This window comes from Synchiropus splendidus, chromosome 14 (genome assembly GCF_027744825.2).
Source record: "Synchiropus splendidus isolate RoL2022-P1 chromosome 14, RoL_Sspl_1.0, whole genome shotgun sequence".
NCBI lineage: Eukaryota > Metazoa > Chordata > Actinopteri > Syngnathiformes > Callionymidae > Synchiropus > Synchiropus splendidus.
The window spans coordinates 11,199,523-11,219,739 of NC_071347.1; the positions used below are offsets into that span (position 1 = coordinate 11,199,523).

The 20,217-nt window shown below is 41.3% G+C and overlaps 1 protein-coding gene across 3 annotated transcripts in view; it reads left to right on the forward strand.

Moving 5' to 3' along the window:
- The window catches only part of srgap1a (SLIT-ROBO Rho GTPase activating protein 1a), a 74,878-nt gene that overhangs the window by 30,537 nt on the left and 24,124 nt on the right, over window positions 1–20,217 (forward strand). For all 3 annotated transcript variants that reach the window (XM_053885122.1, XM_053885123.1, XM_053885124.1), the window contains exons 3-8: window positions 5,143–5,305; window positions 12,229–12,291; window positions 15,476–15,655; window positions 16,222–16,350; window positions 18,853–19,074; window positions 19,484–19,585. In XM_053885122.1, the coding sequence (XP_053741097.1) occupies window positions 5,143–5,305; window positions 12,229–12,291; window positions 15,476–15,655; window positions 16,222–16,350; window positions 18,853–19,074; window positions 19,484–19,585 (859 nt within the window). The remainder of the gene's footprint in view (window positions 1–5,142; window positions 5,306–12,228; window positions 12,292–15,475; window positions 15,656–16,221; window positions 16,351–18,852; window positions 19,075–19,483; window positions 19,586–20,217) is intronic.

The following is a 20,217-nucleotide window of genomic DNA, read 5'->3' on the forward strand; positions in this document are numbered from 1 at the left end:
GATATTCTAACAGCCCGGTTCATAAATCCCAAAAAACACAGAAAAATAATCCAACCAAGGAAGCCACCAGAAACTATTGTGGTGCGGTCATAAATCGTTAAAAAAAATGTAAAAAGTTTCTGCATCTCACCAGATCCTGTGTTGAACTGCAGAACTGCTTTTCCAGCATGTAGTTTTCCTGTAAAAAAAAACAGCCACCAGGCTTGCAATCCATCCCCTTAGGAGACGGTCAGCCTCAATAAATAGATAAATATGCATATACACAAATGACTGACGGACAAAAAAACCCCAATAGAGTCCATTTATAAAAATAAAAATAAAATATAACTAAGAGTGCATATAAATATTAAAATATATTGTTTAAAATCCCAACAGCATTGACAAGGTGATATCCTAAACCACATCACAGACTCAACCCAAAAAAATCTGTGTCGTATTTGTTAGTCACCGTGACCGTTACAACATAGCAGCTATAAAACGGAGCAGAATCAAACTGACTTTGCAGCTTAATATCAAACATCCCCACTACACTTTACTTTACCAGTGTTGTTAAACATCTCTTCTGTCACTGTCAGTTCAGTACATACAAATGGTCTCCCACTTTACCTTTGTTAACGTTGCTAAGCTTTTGCTTCCACAATCTTCTGCTTGGTCCCATTAGGATGGAAGTCTGAAAAATGAGATTCATATTTTTATATTTGATTATAACAAACAGCCAAGGGGCGATGTTAGTCATCTCACAATTAGTCAGTGGAAGTTTGTATGTCTTCTAACACTTCCTCTGTCAACTAAGTCCCAGTAGTTTTTATTCCTGAGATAGAAATGGTCGCTAACAATAAAGAAACTTTGCTTTGATGATCGACCGATTTCACCAAACACCATTCTCCACACAGTCATGTTTGGTGCCTTAATAACTGCTCAGTGAATATTCACTGCCCCTTTCATGGCTGCGGAAGTGCTCACCATGGCCTTCATTGCCTCGGCCACGGAGGTTATGAGATTGTCCCAGTTTATTGATCATCGCTGGGTTGAAAAATACCTCCAAACCAGAAGAACTTAAATCTTCAGGAACTGCTGATATTGCGACAAGAAGTACGAGATTACATTTTGGTGGTGTTCCACATTTCAATCTGGAAATACTCCATGTAGCTGAGTCCACCTGATCCTGCAATCCTCATTTCATTTATTCATCATTGAACATTCAGCTTTCTGTGGTCACATACGTGGTCCTTTTATTTTCCCAACTGTGGGCTGAGTGGACAACAAATCATTGTTCGGGTCCATGCGGTGAATGTAGCATTCACTCCTCTCTGCTGAGTCCATTTGTGCTCCACTGGACGTTTCCAGATCTGTCACAAAGACGTGAGCAGAGATGGACAAACAGAGTCCCATTGTTCCGACTGCATGCATGTCAGAACGCTCATAATGGCACTGTGTACTGCAGTTTGTTCAGGGAGGGAAGGTGCCTGCAGAGGTTAATCATTTATTGATATGTACTTGGCCACAGCTGGGATGGTCTCAAGTCTCCCAGTTTAAGGTCAAGATTCTGCTCAAAGTGATGTCATGATCAATTATTATTAATTTATTATTTTCATCCAGAGTATTATTTTAGAAGTAAAACAGGAAGTTGCTGTTGAACATCTTCTTCATCCATCTTTGGACAGTTCTTTGAAGCTTGAGGAACTAAGCCGCAACAAAGGTCGCACTGAAGTGAATATGAAGTCACCTCAACTTCACTGACTGAATTTGTATTGTGGTGAAATGCTGGCCGGTGCTGGGTCTCCAGCACCTTTGAAGGTCCTGATAGTCATTGTCATATGTAGGGGTGGGTAGAAAAATCGATTCAGCTTTATATCACAGTTCTACCTTCCAGCATTTCAGTCTCAATTCAGCAAGACAGTGAAAGCGCTGAGTCAGCTTTGTTAAATACAGAGATGATGCATAGTGACCAAACAGCACCGAATGTGGAGGACTTTTGCTTCAGAATCTTGTATTTTAAACAAGTGAAACCCTCAATAATTACAGTACAGGTTACTGAGACTCTGAAACGAAGCTGGTTTGTTAGATTGCGCCTTGCAGATGAGAGATGTCTGATTCAATCGTCTGCCTTTTATCAGATCATCAATCACATGATTTAAAGTTACATCAGCGTTGCACTATCTAAACTAAAAATGTGTCATGTGTTTCGTGCTCTGTGTGTCATCGATCGCAGTGAAGCCATTTTCATTCAGTGGAGCTATTCATCTCCATTTGTATTTGAAACGTAAACTCAAAAGAGCTCTGCTTAGGCTTTTCCAGGTTTCATTAATGAATGGATATATACTTAACATTACCATAGAGCATTTTTCATTTGCTGCGGACAAGGCATACTGTGTCACGACTCTTCGGGCTGACATAATTATTGGCGAGATCCTGCAGCTCCCGACTTTATGAATGCGCATAAACAGATTGGCATTGATCGGCCACTCCTGGATTTCGTGGACAAGGAAAGCACCCACCAGCTAATAAATGCACTTATCACTCTTCTGTTTTCCTCCGCCTCAGCTGGAGAGCACGTTTCCATTCCTTACCTGTGTCTCTGGCCCCATGTGGTCGATCTATCTGTCTGTAAGTCTGTCTGACCCAATTCCTGCTCAGGCTGGAAGAGGAAATGATGACATTGAGACTTTCCTGAGATTGTCCTGCTATTATGTCGGGTAAACAACCGTGGTTATTTTGTCATGCTTGTGTCAGTACTTTTGTTGTGTTCGTGCTCTCTGTGGAAGCCAGGGAGTTTGTTTTAGTAGGTCTGTCCATTAACAAACCGGAGATTGAGGATCAGATCTGTCTCTTCTATTTGTGGGAAGCTTAAGCCGACCAACTTAATTTTATCAGACTGAGCATCTAGATCTTGTCGTGTGGGACATTTGCCTCTGCATTCACATATTCAATATGTGTTTCATGTTCTTTATGACCTACATTGATTTTACAAAACCTTCTGACATCCTCAAATCCCTGCAGAAGTCTTGTGCTATGTACAGCAGGGTCATTCTTATTTTATTTAAAACCACAGCTGATCGTCTTCACATTGTAATGGCCACCTGGGCAGTATACAGCGGACTGAATAAGTCATGTCAGACACTTCAGAAGCCACACGTGATGCCTTAAAATAAACTGTATTTGTGTCACACTTTGCTGATACATAATGCAGTGTTCGACTCCGAAGCTATTTCACTATAAAGCCATGTAGCAGTGGCCCATCTCTCTGCTGTTGGCAACTACAATGCTACATCACTTTTTTATTGTCAGATATGTGTCAGTCAGAAAAATGAGGGAGAACATACCTCTGCCAAGACACTCATTTACACCAAAACTTGATATTTATTTCATTTGTTTATTGATTGTTTATTGATTTAATGTTTTTTTGTGACCCATTATTAATTCCTTACATTTATATATCTCATACCAGTGAGAGGGTCCATCACGGGTCTTAAATTTACCATAAGTTTTAATTTGAATAATATAAATTGGTTGAGAATTTTTTTATGCCACTTATGATTAATCAATTGCTCAAAAAAAGAAAAAAGTGCAAATGCAAAGGGACAGGTGTCCCTTTAACCAGGTATAAACATTCTTTTGCAGGCAACATATTCCAATTAATTGAGATCATTTATCTGATATTAAATATTAAAATGCGATTATTACATTAGAAAACCTGTAAATAATTGGATTTTTCTTTTATGTGTCTGACCACCAATTACAAAGCCGATTAGCCATGACATTACATGCTTAAAATATGTTATTGAATTATCTTTTTTTTTATCATAATATAAACATTTTATCCAAACAGTCCCGATGCAAATCATAAATATTAGAATATCATTTCAAGTAGTGAATGTCTTTGGCACTGAACTACAGGTAAACCATGTCAATCTGGGCACTATATTACATAAAAGTATTTTCTCAATGCAGTATTGAATGGCTGTAGGTATTTGAACGTTCCAACCAGGAAGTAAATGTCCCCAAGGAAATGTTGCTGTTAGCAAGAAAAAATGCCTTTGTGTCCAAAGCTTTTTTTTTTAATCCTTCAAAGGACTCACTTGGTCAAACCCTTATATGCAATTTTATGCTGTTTTCCTCATCGGCAATCTATTTCCTGTTATTTCACGGCGGGTCAAAAGAGTTATTCCTGCAGTGAATGTCCGAAGTTTTCCTCATGCTGCAGAATCAGAACCAATGCTGATTGCTAGTTCAGGGCCGGGTCACTTGCTGAGTCCACCTGTTGCGTTGACAAGTGCTGCCTGTGTCTGGAAAGTAACTCTGTGCCGAGAGAGCAGAGGCGAGCCTCCATATGCTTCCTGAAAGCTTGACCTCAGACCCAACCCGATGACCTGCTCAATCCCACAAGTCCATGCAAAGATACACAAGCTTGTATTCCATGCTGCGGCTCCTCGGCTGGCTGGAGGAATGGTAGAGATTACCAAGAGGAAGTGAGCCTGCGGGAGTGAGTCCAGTCTGGCCTGGACAATGTCCCGCAGTTCGTTGGAAGCAGTAGTGGCACAGGACGCACTTCTCTTTTGCTTAATCCTTTTCACACTTAGATCTCTATCTTTCCCATTTGGTGCTCCGTCTTTTCCATAGCTGTCTTCTCCTGTCACAGCTGAGAGGTAACACTACTTTTCAAGTGTAATTTAAATGCATCCATGGTTCCTCCAACCTCACCCCACTTCCCCGGTTGAAGAAAAGTCGGCTTGGCTCACAGCGTCGTGTGAGCTCTGCCCCAGAAATGTCATGAATACAAAGTGTTTTCAAACTTTACTGTTGAGTTCTTCTATTCTGGGACGTTTTTTAGGCGCAGAACCAACAGCATGTGGGACATTTGACAAAAAGGGAGCCTTGTTTTGCATTCAGTATTCGGCCTCAACACATCATGTGTGTGAGGAACACTTGGAAGGCCTGCCATATGACAAATAATATCCAAGAAAAGACAAGGTGTTGACTGATTCTGAAGACATTGATGTGTGTGGAACATCAAAGCATGCAACATTTTGATCATGTAATGACAGAAAAGAGTGACCCCTACTTAGCTATGGCTTCTGGACTGCAATATTTATGCTCCTAGTTCACTGTCACTGAAATGTTTTTCTCTGTTTTGCCTTCCAGAAAAGACCAGAACCTTCTGTCTCCAGTCAACTGTTGGTACTTGCTGCTGAACCAAGTGAGGAGAGAAAGCAAGGACCACGCCACCCTCAGCGATATCTACCTCAACAATGTCATTATGAGGTTCATGCAGATCAGTGATGACTCTACGCGGCTTTTGAAGAAGGTAAGACTTGTTTACCAATACCTGAAGGTCGATTTTCACTGAACAATGGCGCCAGTGGTCACCTGTGAAACACTGTCACTCAGTTCTGAGGGCTGATGTATTGAATGGTGCACTGTAGGTTGAATCGGACTTGGGACCACCACAGTGTGAAACGCCCCCTGAATTCCAGGATAAGTTGCTATTCACTACGCATTGCAAAACAAGCGTTTTCAGCATTAACTGTGCCTCGTGTGGACTCACAACAGTAGATAGGTTACCTGTGTAGACCTGCATCCACAGGGTCCACATGCAGGAAGGAAAAGGAGAATTCTATTACATTTAGTTTAACGTGGACAAGCAGCCAATTCCTGGAGTCTGGTATAACGTAATAGCATTTTCCGCTCTGGTCAGTGTCTTTATCAGGTTGTATTTTCTTTAGGTTCTTCCTTGGATACAGTGTTTTTTTCTTTCTATAAGTTAATTTTCATTGTGGTCTGGTCTCTCGTCATACGTTTTCATTTCACATCTTTATCTCTGTATGTTTATAAATAGCTGCCCATAGAAGTGCATGAATAACCGCTGTGTATTTGATGAGAAGCTCTGCCCGGCGGTTTTCTTAAACTATCCTCAGATCAGAGAGGAAAATCCATCCCTGTTTCAGATCATCAGCCTTCACTCTTCCGTCTGAAGATTGTGGCTTTATGGTGGAAAACGGGGCCCAGTCTGCCCGCCTCGCCACAAAGACGACTACTCCCTCACAGATTATGAGCTCCTCGGCTGCAGGAGTCGCATGAACTGACCACAGGCCCAAAATTACAAAGTGGCTTCCCCTCAGAGGCATGCCTCGGTGTCAGCTGAACCTCTCCGCTCTCTGCTTCTCCGTATGGTCCTCTCAAGCCTCCACTGCGAGCTTCCATCTGCTGATGGCTGTGGTTTTTATCAGATTGTTGGAGGCGTGGTTCCTAAGTACTCGCAGAAACCTCCAGCACAAGACGGGACGTTGTAGCACTCATTTCCTTTCAATATTCTTTGAAGGCTTCGGGGTCGACTAATGTGACCAGATGTGGACCAGTCATTTACAGATGTTACTTCCGTAGCTTCCGCTGACTCCCTGCCCTTTGATAAGATTTATTTGGATTAACAAATGTGAAAGATTTTATGGCTAACAACAAAGTCTGTCACATAATGCAGCGCTGCTTTTGCTAGTATCACAAATGGACATGTGTCTTTGAACCATAATTTCAGACATTCATTTTGTTCGCTTGAACATAAACATCAAGCTGTCATTGATGCGTGAACTCTCCAACAGTACCTCCGACTCCACTGAGTGGGTTTACATGCGCAGATTGACCAGTGGCCACTCACTCTGCTCAATGCTGGCCACATTTGGGTCCATATTTCATATAACATCCAATACTCTCCAGGAAAAATGACTCATTTTACTGACAAACTCTGTTTAATAAAGGACAAATCCTGATAAAACACACCCAGGGTTCAGAAAGTGTCCCTTTCCCATGTGCAGAATGGCACAGTCATACCAGGCTGCCGCACCAGACCTTCACTGTCAGGTGTTCTCTCCAGTTTCAGTGGTATTTTATCTGGTGATTTGGGTGAGCCAGTGTCGTGGGAGGTCCAAGTTGATAGAAAACCTGGGGGGCTCTTGTTTACTCTCCAATTAAAAGTGTTCCTGAGTCTTTGATCTCAGCGGCGCTTCTGTTACGAGGCACAGACAACAAAAGGGGTTTCCAATGGATCGTGGGCTGCTCCTCCGCTCAGAGCAGACAGCTGTGGGGTTGTCATCCTCCCAGCACTTCAAAGAGCGCTCTGTTTACTTCCCGGTGTGTCGGGATGTCCTGCAGGGAGGCTGTGCAGCCGAAAATGCCTCTCAACGTGCATTTGTCAACACTGACCTCTATCACGATCACGTCCACCTTCAACCCTGTAAGATTTCCTCTGGCTTCTTCCCATATAAATAAGTCGTTTTTTTCTTTATGGCCCATTTTGATAGCATGTATTCTGTTTTCATTATTCATACAACTGGTTCCTTGTCTTACTCAGCTCTGCTTTATTTATAGATTCCACGCATCTTGCTACAAGCCACGCTTTTCGAGGCATAAAGCCTTTTGAACCTTTAAAAACCAAAACGTCATGTGATGCATAAAATGCTGGCTTTTAATTTCACTTTTTTTTTTCCATCATTCTTTATCCTTATTGTGAGCATTAGGGATGTTTTTTAATTCAGTTCAAAAAGTTGCTTCATGAGAAGGAAGCTTTAATATGACACCGTCTATTTTGTGCAGTTGCTCTCTGTTTTGCTCAGAATGCAAAACTAAAACCGACCCTCTCTCCATGACAGAGGCCTGTTTTCCACCATTTTTTTTCTCCAACTGTGTAAAAACATACCCTAGGATGTTGCTCAAATTGAAGATACAGGTGTCCGTATCCTCTTGTGTAAAGTAGTAACTACATCAGGCACCTTGTTTGCTTACTTTGCTTGACTTGAATAATACCATGATGTTGTCAGTCGCAATTTAGCACCCCTGGCATATAATAAACAGTGTTATACCCAAAATGAATGAATAAAAATAGAAAGAATTGGAGATAGCGTTATTGTTGTGACTAGCACTAGGGACAATACATTTTTTCAGGGACATATTTTTTCAGTGCACAATATAGAATCTATATATTATTTTCAAATTAAAACACATAAAAAAAGACTATAAAAGCTGTTTAAAAAACAACAACAAAGGAATGGAGTGGTGATAAATGTGAAATATATTTGTAGTGACTATTAAAATAATTGCAAGGTCATCAGAGAGCAAACAGCCATCAGAATACAAGACCGCGGGGCATTTCTACACGCTCAGTTCGACACTGACCTGACTGATAAATACAAGCAGAGGGGACCCAGGGCCACATTTGACCATGAGAGGTCCTCAGTCATATGCTACAGACTCATAAAAGAGAAGCTGCAAACACATGATCCAGATAATATTACTCTTATATGGTTATACATGCATGCAGACATTAGAGGTGCAGGAAAATATTGGTGCGCTTAAATATTGTGATACTTGATTGCATGATATTGTATCAATATTTTGCTGATATACACAATACCTCACTGTCTGATATTGCATTGATATTTAAAGGGTGCTAGATCAATATTTAATTCATAGATACTTGGATAGGCTGCTGCATTTGTGACATGTTATATACTTTACGTTTTGGTTTTGCACACTGGAGCTCTCTTGTTGACTAAGGGAGCGATTCATTTTTACGGTGCGTTATTTAACTGAAAATCTAACTGGACTGATGCCATAAGAATAAAATTGTTTTCATGCATGTAACACTGTTTTGCATTATCTGCTTATCCCCCTTAAAATGATGGCTCATATTACAGTGTGTTGCTGAACTTACAGTACAGTATTGCTATATTGCACTGCATCGCGATATGTATCGTATCGCAAGATACCTGCCAATACGCAGTCCTGCCCCTACACAGTACATATGCTGGCTTGGAATGTCTCATTTTCCATTGGTCCACATAGTTTGCCTCCTCTGAATTACTTCTGTTGAACCAGTGGACACACAAAACTGATGCTTGTCAATAATGATATTCAGAAATTCTGCTCAGCTTTCCCTGCTTTGTGTCTAAATCTCGACAGTCTTGGTAACAAGCACAATGCGGTAGCTGCACAGAACTGCTGCTAGTTAGCTCAAACCGCATGTTGTCATCTATAATTATATTTTTCCACATACACTCCTACGGTATAAATAGCGAGCTTTCCCCAAATATCTGTCCCAATGCCAACGTGTTCAGACTGTTGTGATTAAGTGTGTGACACACATGTGCCATTGGCTTCTATCAAACCCGTATATCAAACAGCAGATTTCACAGAACAGAGCGGAATTGTCAAACGACCTGGAGAGCCTTGATATATTGCTGCAGTGAACAACTGCCATCTCTATATCATGATTTACGCTCGGTTGGAGGTAACATGAAACCCACCACTCCCCAAAGGCTGATCTGGATTCCCATCTCTGGCTGTTTTATCTCTCTGATGTGGTGGGAATACAGATGGTCTCAGCTTATAGGGGGAAAACCATTTGTAGAATCCTTTCACGATTTAGACTAAATAGGAAAAAACCCCTGCTGAGACTGTTAAAGAGAACGTTGGTAAATTGAGCAGATGCTGTCAGCATTAGGAGAAGAACTTGCATCAGAGTATTAACATTTGACTGTAATGAGTTGTTTCCTCAGTTGGAACTGGTGGCCGATATTCTTGGTTAGTTACAAGAGGAAAACGCAGGTTTCTTTATTAACCGGGAATTTGGGATTTAGTCCTGTATGTATTGCATCTCACAGTTTTGTAACTCTGAGTTGGAAGCTAATAGTTTTGGTAGAAGTAATGACAAAGCAGCAGAAGGCTGCAATTTAAAAAGCCGTCACGGCGATGCTCTTATCTAACGTGCCTGTGGTTGACACTCGCCAAGTTGGGCCCCTTTAAAGCTGCGGTTATCCCGGCTTACCGCCCCGGTGGCTGCGTCTTATTAGGTAAGAGCTGCGACTCAGGGAAGTGACGGATCGCGTGGGGGAGATGCTTCTGATCACCCAGCTTGTCCATTGCAATCACAGCGTTGGCCAGTAAATGACTACAGTCCTCTTTGCTTTTTATAAGAAGGTCTCAACATGCAGCTGCCATGTCTGTTTTAGCAGGAAGCTCTCCCAGTTCTTCTTTATTACTCACACCCACATCTACACTTGTTCATCACTACTGTGTGACTCATCTACTCGTCTCCCAAATAAGGGAAGTCCATTCCACTCATTCTTCTGTGAGTGAGGAAAAGCAATTCCACGTGTTTAGTTTATGACTTTTTTGTATATTTATTAACCAAGACCACCACCTACAGAGGTCAGAAATTTAGGACGCCGTTTCATGAAACGTCATCAACCCTTCACTACTAGATGCTGTCCCTTCAGATGTCCATTGACTCACTAAGTTATTTTAGTTTTTGTTCAACAAGTGTGTATTGTTGAAGTCGATCCTTGTACAAGTCTAGAAACCTTCGGACAAGAGATGACCTTGAGGACAGAGGACATGGGGCCGTTGACTTCTTAAACCAGTACCAGTTTGCTTCTGCACATTGTTATTGCACCAGATCTTTGTTTAGTCTGTAATTCCAGCACTGTGATGTCTTCTGTCCAAATGAGCCTATTATTGCTCATTCTTCGCTCATGATAAATTCTAGAAATGAAAAACATACTTTCCCTAAGCCTCTTGCCTCTGCTGTTCCCAACACTTCCGAGTCTATCCATCTGCTATTTTCTACAGGTTTATTCATGAAGCAAATGTTCGGTGTGAATGAATATGCAGTTTTTGGTCAATGCCGTTGTTCTGTTTTAACTCCTGAAAACAACATAACGTGATCATTTATTCATGGGTTTGGACGGGATCAAAGCACCTGGTAATGTATGTGGGACGCTAGTGGTCACAGAAGGGAAGGAAATGCTGTCCCGAAAGGTCTAGAGCAGGGATCACTAACTGATTGACAAACATGCTCTACTGGGTGCTAGTTTTATTCACTAAACATTCATGTGTCTATCAATTGTTTCCAGTCTTAAGACACCTAGTTGGTGAAAACTGTGTCTGTTTGGTTGGAACAAAAACCTGCACTCACTGCTGCCCTTCTGTGGGCCAGTTTGAGACCCCTGATTTAGAGATTGACTCAAAATTTCCAAGGCCAAATCCATCCCACCAACAGCGACAATGGATTCTGTACAAACTACGTTTTCCTATTGAAGAATGTCATTTCCAGACTGTTCAATAAGTAAATCAGTATTTTTTTTTTATCTGTGTTTGAAATTTTGGCACCTCCTCAGTCAGAGTACTGGATCTTGTGAAGGAGCAGAATAGTGTTGGTGTGTGTAGCAGAGTGTGCTGACCAAGTCTCTTTATGTTTTCTAGTCACTCAGTTGTGTATTTAGTTCCCAGTTTATTGTTCTAGATGCAAGATCTGAAACTTGCTTCAGTGACAGTCCTAATTGCTAACCTTTCCTCATGACATCACAATAGAAAATTCAATTTCCTGTTATTTGAATTGACGCAGCGGACTCTCTACCTGTCAGGTTGTTCTCAGACTTCTCCTTACAACTGGAGTCACAGGATTTTCTTGGAAGCTGCTCCCACAATGAGATTTGTCTGTGAAGAATTAGGTTAGCGGAATACACCGACAGCGGTCTCCGTCTGTTCTATCATCCAGGTGGAGGCAGACAACATTTGCCAAAGTGGAGAGATTAAAAAAAAAATCATCGAACCACGTGTTACACGATATGAGCTGGTGTGAAGGAGATGCGGCTGCTGCATGGTTCGATGAAAAGAAGCGGCTCACTGAACTCATCACACCAACACTGCCTCGCTGTATGTCCTGACGGAGAGCTGCGTTAAAGTGGGTGTGATAGTGTTACTGAATCAGCCCTGTGGTTGGCTTTGATTGAGTTAACATATTCGGGAGAAAAAACTCTCACAACGTGGGAGAGAATTGATGCACTGAGCAGTGAAACTCAAGAGGTGGTTTAGTGTGAAGTATATAATGGGACACATGACGGAAAAAAATTACAGTCAATTATGGGATCATAATATTAATTCTTATGACTGAAAAGTCATATTAAGGGAAGAAGTCTTTTAAATGTCTCGAGTATGGCCGGCTCTTAGTTGTGTTTTTTAGCTCCATAAGTCACGAATATGATCTCACACGTGTTTCTGGATGATAATTATGGTGAAACAAGATATTTACTTCGAACTGAATGATGAAATCTATCCTGCTTCAAGCCACAAAGCCACAAACAGGCACAGCAAAGTGAGTTGTCTGTATGTAACATTTGCTTTATTTGTTATTTCAGATGGACGCCGGTGTTGACTGATTGTTTTTATCTTTTATTTCAGAGTAAGGAAATCGCCTTTCAGCTGCAGGAAGACTTAATGAAGGTCCTCAACGAGTTGTACACAGTAAGTGGCTGGCCTCATTCGTCTGATGTATTGGCTTTTACTGTGGTTGAGTCGTCCCTCCGCTGCTGCACCAGTTGTTGCTCTTATTGCTGAAGTGGTTATCAGCAACCACCTTTCTGTGGATATGTAAATATACTGTATGTCCCACTTCTAACCTGTAGACCTTTAACTAGTATTTCCCAAGCAACGCTTAAATGTACAGGCCATTAAAAGTAAGAAAAATGCTGTGATGAAATGTCACAGTAAGAGAATACTTTTAGGGAAAACAAGGTCCTTATGTCACTGGCAGTTTTAGGGAAAAAGGTCCTCATGTCACTGGCTTCTCTTATATCTTAAGAGTAGTACTTGGTAATAAAGACTCATGATGAAGAGGTGTGAGATAAAACATAGTAGACAATAGAAGTGCACAAACACAAGAGCGTTATTGGAATATAAAACAAAGTCGAGTGTTAAATGTCCAGTGTTATCAGTTTAAATGGAACGTTCACGAAATGTCATAATAAGAGAATACTTTTAGGGGAAAAAGGTCCTTATATCACTGGCAGTCTACACTGAGGTAGTCTTACAAGTACGAGGAGGTGTGAGATAAAACATAGTAGATGGAATACAGTATACAGTATAATGGTAGTGAATAAAAAGTGAAATTAGGCTTTCGCTTTAAACTTTAACAATATCTGCTCTTTTTTACTCCAATGAGTTACTCTACTTAAATGTAGTTAGTCTGGAACACAATGGATTTCTAAAAAGTTTGAGACTGGGAAGTTTTTTGCTGATTGAAAAAAATGATTCAAGTTCATTACTAAATGCTGTTGATATCTTGGATGCTGATAGCAATTGTAAAAACAGGAAATGAGCAATGTTTTTCTCAGTCTTTGTGGGGAGGCGGGAGTGGGAGTGGTGTTGGGAACATTCTTGAATGAAGAGTATTGTGACTTCTCAATTGTTTTATCAGGGAGTTCATCGAGCTTTTTGCATAATTTTATAAATATAGTTTCATTTGGTCAATTTGTCTTTCGTGATTCACTGTACTATATCAGCTATATAATTTAGCATATATCTGAAACTATTTATCAGCTTTCAGGTACCATGGTTTCTAGAATCGAGCGATCCAATTCTACATAATGTATTTGTTACGTTCAGTCGGATAGTTGAACTCTGTCACTTCCAATTGAGTCCTGCTTTGACCTCATTTCGTCTCCAGTGGGAGTGCTACACATGCGACGCACTCACGTACGTGAGCATGTATTGCATCAGACAGGCTCATTCCCAATCTTTGGGCACGGGCAGTGAAATAACAGGTCTGCTGTGTCTCCAAATATGTCTCTCTAAAAGAGGCAGCAAAGTAAACACAGCAGCGTCTCACTCCAGACCAGTAAGTGTGGAGTACATGGGCCGAGGTCAGTCATGCACCGCTAAACGGGTTCCACTTGGGCCAACCTCACCAAAAGCCAAGCGCTGTGGACCAATCCGAGGGAGCCCTGTTGCTTCATTCATCCTGAAATAACTCCGTTTGGGAGATAAATGTTTGGCTTTCGTGATGGGCGTTTTACAAGTCGGACTGGAGCTGAGGTTTGGTGCTGGCGTGGTCCGTACGCTGACTCTTGAGCTGTAATTTGGAGGAAGTTGTTTGAGTTCAGGTTAAATATGGGCAGTGTCTTGTCCTCCATATTTGGGTTTTCCCAAAACCTGCACAAACACAAGAGAGTTATCTGAATATAAAACAAAGTCTTTAGTCATTAAATGTTAAGTGTTATCAGTTTTAATGCATCTGGAACATTGTCTTCATGCTTGTGTCAGGTTTTAATTGATAGGTCCAAGTCATCCCTTAGTTTTAGCGTGTATTTGTGAGTGGAAGTCCATTAATTGATGCTCCACGGTGAGCTATCCAGGGTGTCCCCCACTCTCACCACACAGACTCTGCAGCGCTTGTGCTGTTTTCTACCTGTTTTAATCCACGTAACACATATTATTCCCCAAATCCCAACACAACAAAAATCCTAGAAACACTCAACTTTGATGGCTTGCTATTTACAGAGAATAAGTTATTTAAAATATGCATTTATTTTATTTCATTTTATTTCCAATTCAATTCATATATATATATATATATATATATATATATATATATATATATATATATATATATATATATATATATATAATACAGCTGTTAGTTTTATTCATTTGTTTGCCCTTGAAAAGTGGTCTTCTCTTCACTGTTGGTCATGTTTCCGTCTCCAATTTAACTCCCACGATCTGTGATTCATCCTCGCTCCTCTAAAATCCCTGAGACTTGTAGCGCGTTCTTTGTGCCTCCACCGACAATGCGACACTGAGCCATGACGAATGCTTTTCTCAGCTCTCTGACCTTGAAGAGTTCATTGAAAAGTTGTGTTTCGTCTATATTTGTTGCAGACACGCTTAGTCACGACTTGATGGTGTTACAGGTTTGTACCAGGAACATGTGCTCACACAGAACACAGTGTGATTCGTGCCATTTATCTTTTGGGCCCCTCTCACTGGAACTGTTGAAAAGCAGAACATTATTTTCATTTTTTTTTCTTCCATATGGTAAGGCACCCTTCTCAGCCAAAGTCTTTAGTTGTCATATTCACATATAAGTTCATAAATTGATAAGTTTGCTGGGACGGCATGGTATGTAACCCAGCAGAAAGTTGACTAGAAATGAAAAAGAATGAAAACGCCAACCCTCCAATGCAGTCATTTTAATCTTTACATTTCCTTCTCTTCTCACATTCGTGCCTGAAGCCAATGCATCCTGTAATTGTGTTAAAGTTTCACATAAGCATGGCACGTGTTCCTATAGCAAAATATGATCTACTGTGCAGAGACAGATACCTCATCTTGTCATGATATGTGGTTATTGTGGTCTTATGAGGCTCCTGAATAAGAGGGTTAGAGAGAACTGTCTGCAGGCTGTGGTTTCGAGAGCGAGTCTACTGTGTCAGTAGCAAATTTAATTTCTGGAAAATCAATAGTTCAAGGGAAGGGAAAGGAAGGGGTGCTTTGACAGTGGCTCACGATTCGCCATAAAGATGGATTAGCGTTTCAGCAAGGCTCTGTTGGAAGTTCCTGTTCCTTCTGTCTTTGGCTTTTCTTCAGTTTATCAAAAGCATGTTGAGTTATTTAAAAATTAAAATGGACCCTTTTTCTGTGCGCGCAGGTGATGAAGACGTACCACATGTACCACTCAGAGAGCATCAGTGCTGAGAGCAAGCTGAAAGAAGCCGAGAAACAGGAGGAGAAGCAGATCAGCAGAGGAGATCCGGTCTTCAGCATCCGCATGGAGGACAAGTACCAAAAGCGGAACTCTGTGAAGAAGATCGAGAAGATGAAGGAGAAGGTGATCATGGCTCGATTCATGGAGAACAAAGTGAAATAGTAGCGGTTAGGCGTCAAACCTCTGAGCATCTGAAGCCATTATAGAACATCTAAAAATGGTAGTTACCTGTATTTATCTTCAGTTCTATGAACGACTGAGACTTGAAAGTCACAGTCACAAAGTCATTGAACCTTTCTACATGTTCAGGACCTAAAGAGGAGTGGATAGATTCAGGGGGCCAAATGTGGCCCTCTGGTCGCACTTGTGTCCAGTGCAAGCAGCAGCTGATTTCCGATGTAACCGGAAAGCTTTGTTAACAGATCTTCAAAAAGTTCTCTTTTAGTAAGCCTCTGAAACACAAGAATGAGGTGTGAGGAGTCTTGTCTTGGAATGTCTTCTGTGTTCAAATATTGATGGTGCGAAAAATGTGTGAGTCAGACTCTCACTGTGTGTTGTGTTTCATACTGTTTTTCTTATTTATCACTGCTTCAAAAACCCGCATCTGTCTGAGTTGTGTGGTGTAAAAACACTTTGTTAAATGTGACCCTGTTCACACTGATGTTGTCTCTCGCTAATTCTCTCGCCAGCGTCAAGCGAAGTACTCTGAGAACAAGCTGAAGTCAATCAAAGCAAGGAACGAGTACCTGCTGACGCTGGAGGCGTCAAACTCCTCCGTCTTCAAATACTACATCCACGACTTGTCGGACTTAATAGATGTAAGTACAAACAAAGCGTCTCACATGTGCTATTAAACATATGCTGTGACTAGTTCAGGTAACAGCTGGAGGAAATTAGATTATTCTGCTGCATGTTTTAGCTCGACAAGTTGGTTTTGTTTTGTTAGTGATGGGTAGCTGGGGTATCATGAAACAGTGCAGTTTTGATGAAACAATGTCCTAATTTTCAGAGACATCCAAATAGTGTTTTGTTCAGAAATGATGTGAGGTTTCATTGAAATAGCAGTTTGAAGCAGAAGAGACAGTGCCATCTAGTGGCCTCAGAAAAGTAGGACATTGTTTCATGAAGCCCCATGACATGAGACCCATCACTATTACATGACAAAAAGGAAGCCATGCGGCTCACTGTCGCCTCACCAAACTGAAAATCATCCTCAGATTTGTGTTTTTTTTTGCTGTATAAAACATTAACAGATTTCAGTGTGCTTATGTACTTTCTGAACATCTGAGCACATAGCAGCAATACCTCAGTCATAATGATAACCGTGTTCATTTTAGTGACCATAACTGCAACATGGAATTTTCAGACCTTACTATAGTACCAATGGAGAAAATAAACCAGATCAATTCAAGCTTCTTCTTTTTGTCTTCTTTTCCTACAAATTACAGAGAGATTTTATTACTCAGCACTCGTTCGCCGTGAGTCACAGGTTTGATTCCTCTCTGGTTCCTGAGGCAGGGAGAAGTCCTCAGAACCTTTAGAGGAGTTTTAGAATTCTAATCAGAGTCTGATGACTTTAGCAGCCGTTGTGAATATAAAAGACATCGTAGGACACCAGACTGTGGGATGGAAATTACAGTGCAGGACAGAATTAAAGCAGCCTATTAACTCCAGCGATGAAAAACTCCCCTTTCTTCTTCACGCCATGTCATTATTAAAATCCCGCACCACCGATTCTTCCATGTCACACTTTTGGAATAGTTCTCCTTCTATTTTCGTCAGGCTGAATGGAGTGTGACGAAATCTGTGACCTCCTTTTTTCTAATGCACAGCGCCGGCCTCTTCATTCACTACATCTGTCGTGTATATTGCTCACTCATGATTCAAAATATGATTGTGCTTGTGGTATCTGAAAGTAAGTTTGTATCAATATGGAAGGAAGGGAAGTGGTGAACTGGTATTGATACCAAGCTCCATCAACACAACTCAGTCTTTCTTAGAGTGACTACTTGTTAGTTGCTGACCACTATAATGATAAGTTATTGGCCAAACAAAATGTATATTTATTGAATTATGACCAACAAAGTCTGGACAGATCAGAATCCCTGGACTAATGTTCCTCCTGGTGAAGGCTCACCACCGACTTGCAACTGAAGATGAGAAACTAGTAGTGTAGTGTAGTCTGACATCAACATGTTTTGGACTTGGTTTTAAGTTCAGTTTCAATTCATGTTGAGTTTAATTTCCCCCCCATTTAAATCTCTTGCGTGTCACGTAAAATTACTTGGTGGACCAGATTTGGGCCTTCGACCTTAACTCAGGATCTCCATGATACATGCATTTGTGTATCTGCTTTGACTGAGTTTTCTTGAATTCATAAGCTTCAGAGTGAGTCTGTGCAGGGCAGGCAGTGCACTGCTTTTAATGTGTAACATGGGCCAAAGCGAAAAGAGCCGACATCTTGCTGCGCTCTTAAATTGCCATGTTTCCAAGACATCACAGCTCACCAGGGTGCCTTTGTCGATGATTAGATGTTTGTGTGTGTGTGTGTTTTATGATTTGATGGAGCGGGGGCACTTTTTAGAGATGAAAAAACACCACAAGCTAAGAGGTGATGTTATTTTTGTTTACTCCTCCAGCTGTGCTGGAATGAGTTGGACTTCAGCAAGGTTGAATGCATTACAATTAAAAATGTAATTTGAATATTAAAGGCACCATTGATGTGGTTCAGCACAAAAAAAGAAGTGTTTAGTCTTGACAAAAGAGATGAAACACCCTTTTCGTTATTAATGTTGTATATCCAGAGCTATAGTGCTTCCATGATGTGACTCAGGGAACAGTTTGTTTCACTGCTGTTCCCTGTTTTACAGTCACATCAACATGTAGCATTGCAGCAGTCTCAAAAGTAAAAAAAAATAAAATAAAATGCAATAAAATATAATGGATCAGATGAAACATTGGTCTTTCTTATTAGTTATTGTGGGAAGATCAAAGTGTTTTGAATTAAATTTACATCTAAATGAAGTCAAATTATGAACTTTATACTTAGAATGAATTAGTTAAGGAATAATAATGAATTAAATATTGTTCTATAGTCACGTATAGCAGCCAGAGTAGCATGTTAAATAAGTATTTTACTCCTTGTAAACATGAACATTTAAAATACAAATGCAACATAGTGATGTCCGTATGAAGCTAGTACAAATTTGGTGGCAACATATTAGTGGTCTACACCTGCTTTGTTTGTATGTCTGGGTGAGTGTTGGTTTTTCTCCCAGCATAAACCTGAGACTGACATTTGGCTGTCCCTCTCCACCCAGTGCTGTGATTTGGGGTACCATGCCAGTCTGAACCGAGCCCTGCGGACCTACCTTTCTGCCGAGTACAACCTGGAGACGTCCCGTCACGAGGGCCTGGACATTATCGAAAACGCCGTGGACAGCCTGGACCCTCGAAGCGACCGGCAGAGGTTCATGGAGATGTACCCAACGGCCTTCTGTCCTCCTTCCAAGTTTGAGTTCCAAGCTCACATGGGAGACGAGGTAGAGTGCTAAGTTTACTACTTTAATTAAGGCGTCGTAGAAATCGCGCAGCTGTTATCTTCAGTTCCACTGAATTGCCCTCGTGCTTGAACACCTTCAGGACACTTAGTTATGAGGTGAATTTGGAGTTGATGCGAAGCAATGCATTCTGCTTTAATACAAGCTTTTATTGCATCACAGCGACTGGATCAGGTTTTACGGGACGCTGCTGTTGACAAACCACGTGTAATCTCTCCACATGTGTTAAGTGTTTGGCTGGGGCTCACCATGCTGCTGTCATGCCTGTTTACTAGCTCTGGCTGTGGAGGCCTGGGCGCAGCTCTCACCGGAGGTCTTGTTTTTCCGGCAGCGGGCTGTAATTTCAGGATTCCTCATCACTGACGATGTGTTCCGTCTCTTCCCTCTCCAGGTGTGTCAGATCTCGGTGCAGCCGCCGGTTCACGGGGAGCTCATACTGAGATTCCAGCAGCTCCAGTCTCGGCTGACGACGCTGAAGATAGAAAATGAGGAGGTAACGTGATGAGGGGATGGATTTTTTTTTTGTGCTAGATGTTGACGGTTTTTAAAAGTTGAACCAAACCGACTTTGCAGATCAAACATGACATTAAAACTTCAAGACGAAGTGTGTGATGCTGGAAAGGCTGCTGGCCCTTAAAATATCAACAGTCTTTTGTTCAATACGTGAACATATAGTTTCCTTCTCAACGTCTTTTCGCAGTCCTACTCAGGGCTTGCTGGTTCTCGTCCTTGTCTGGCCCCTGATCTTCCCGGACGTCTGGGGGTCACAATAAGAGAGCACTGCTGACTTGTGTTCGGCTCGCCAGATGGCCCCTCGTTCTGAATCGCGGCACGCCACATTCATCCTTGAAAAATAGACTTCCAAAGTGGAGTGGTGACCTACAAGTGCGACTGTCAAATATACAGCAAGTGATTCGATACTCATCCGGCCAGGAAGAGCCAGAGGGTAGCGCCTCAAAGAGTCGCAGCTGCTTCCTGTTTGACCGCTGAAAGAAAACATTTGGGATTATCTAATTGATGTCAGTGGTGACCCTGAAGGAGGAATACTACTCGGTAACCATCGTCCGCATCCTCTTTCTTTTTTTTATTCCAAAATGAGGTTGTTATTCTTGAGAAAGTTCTTAA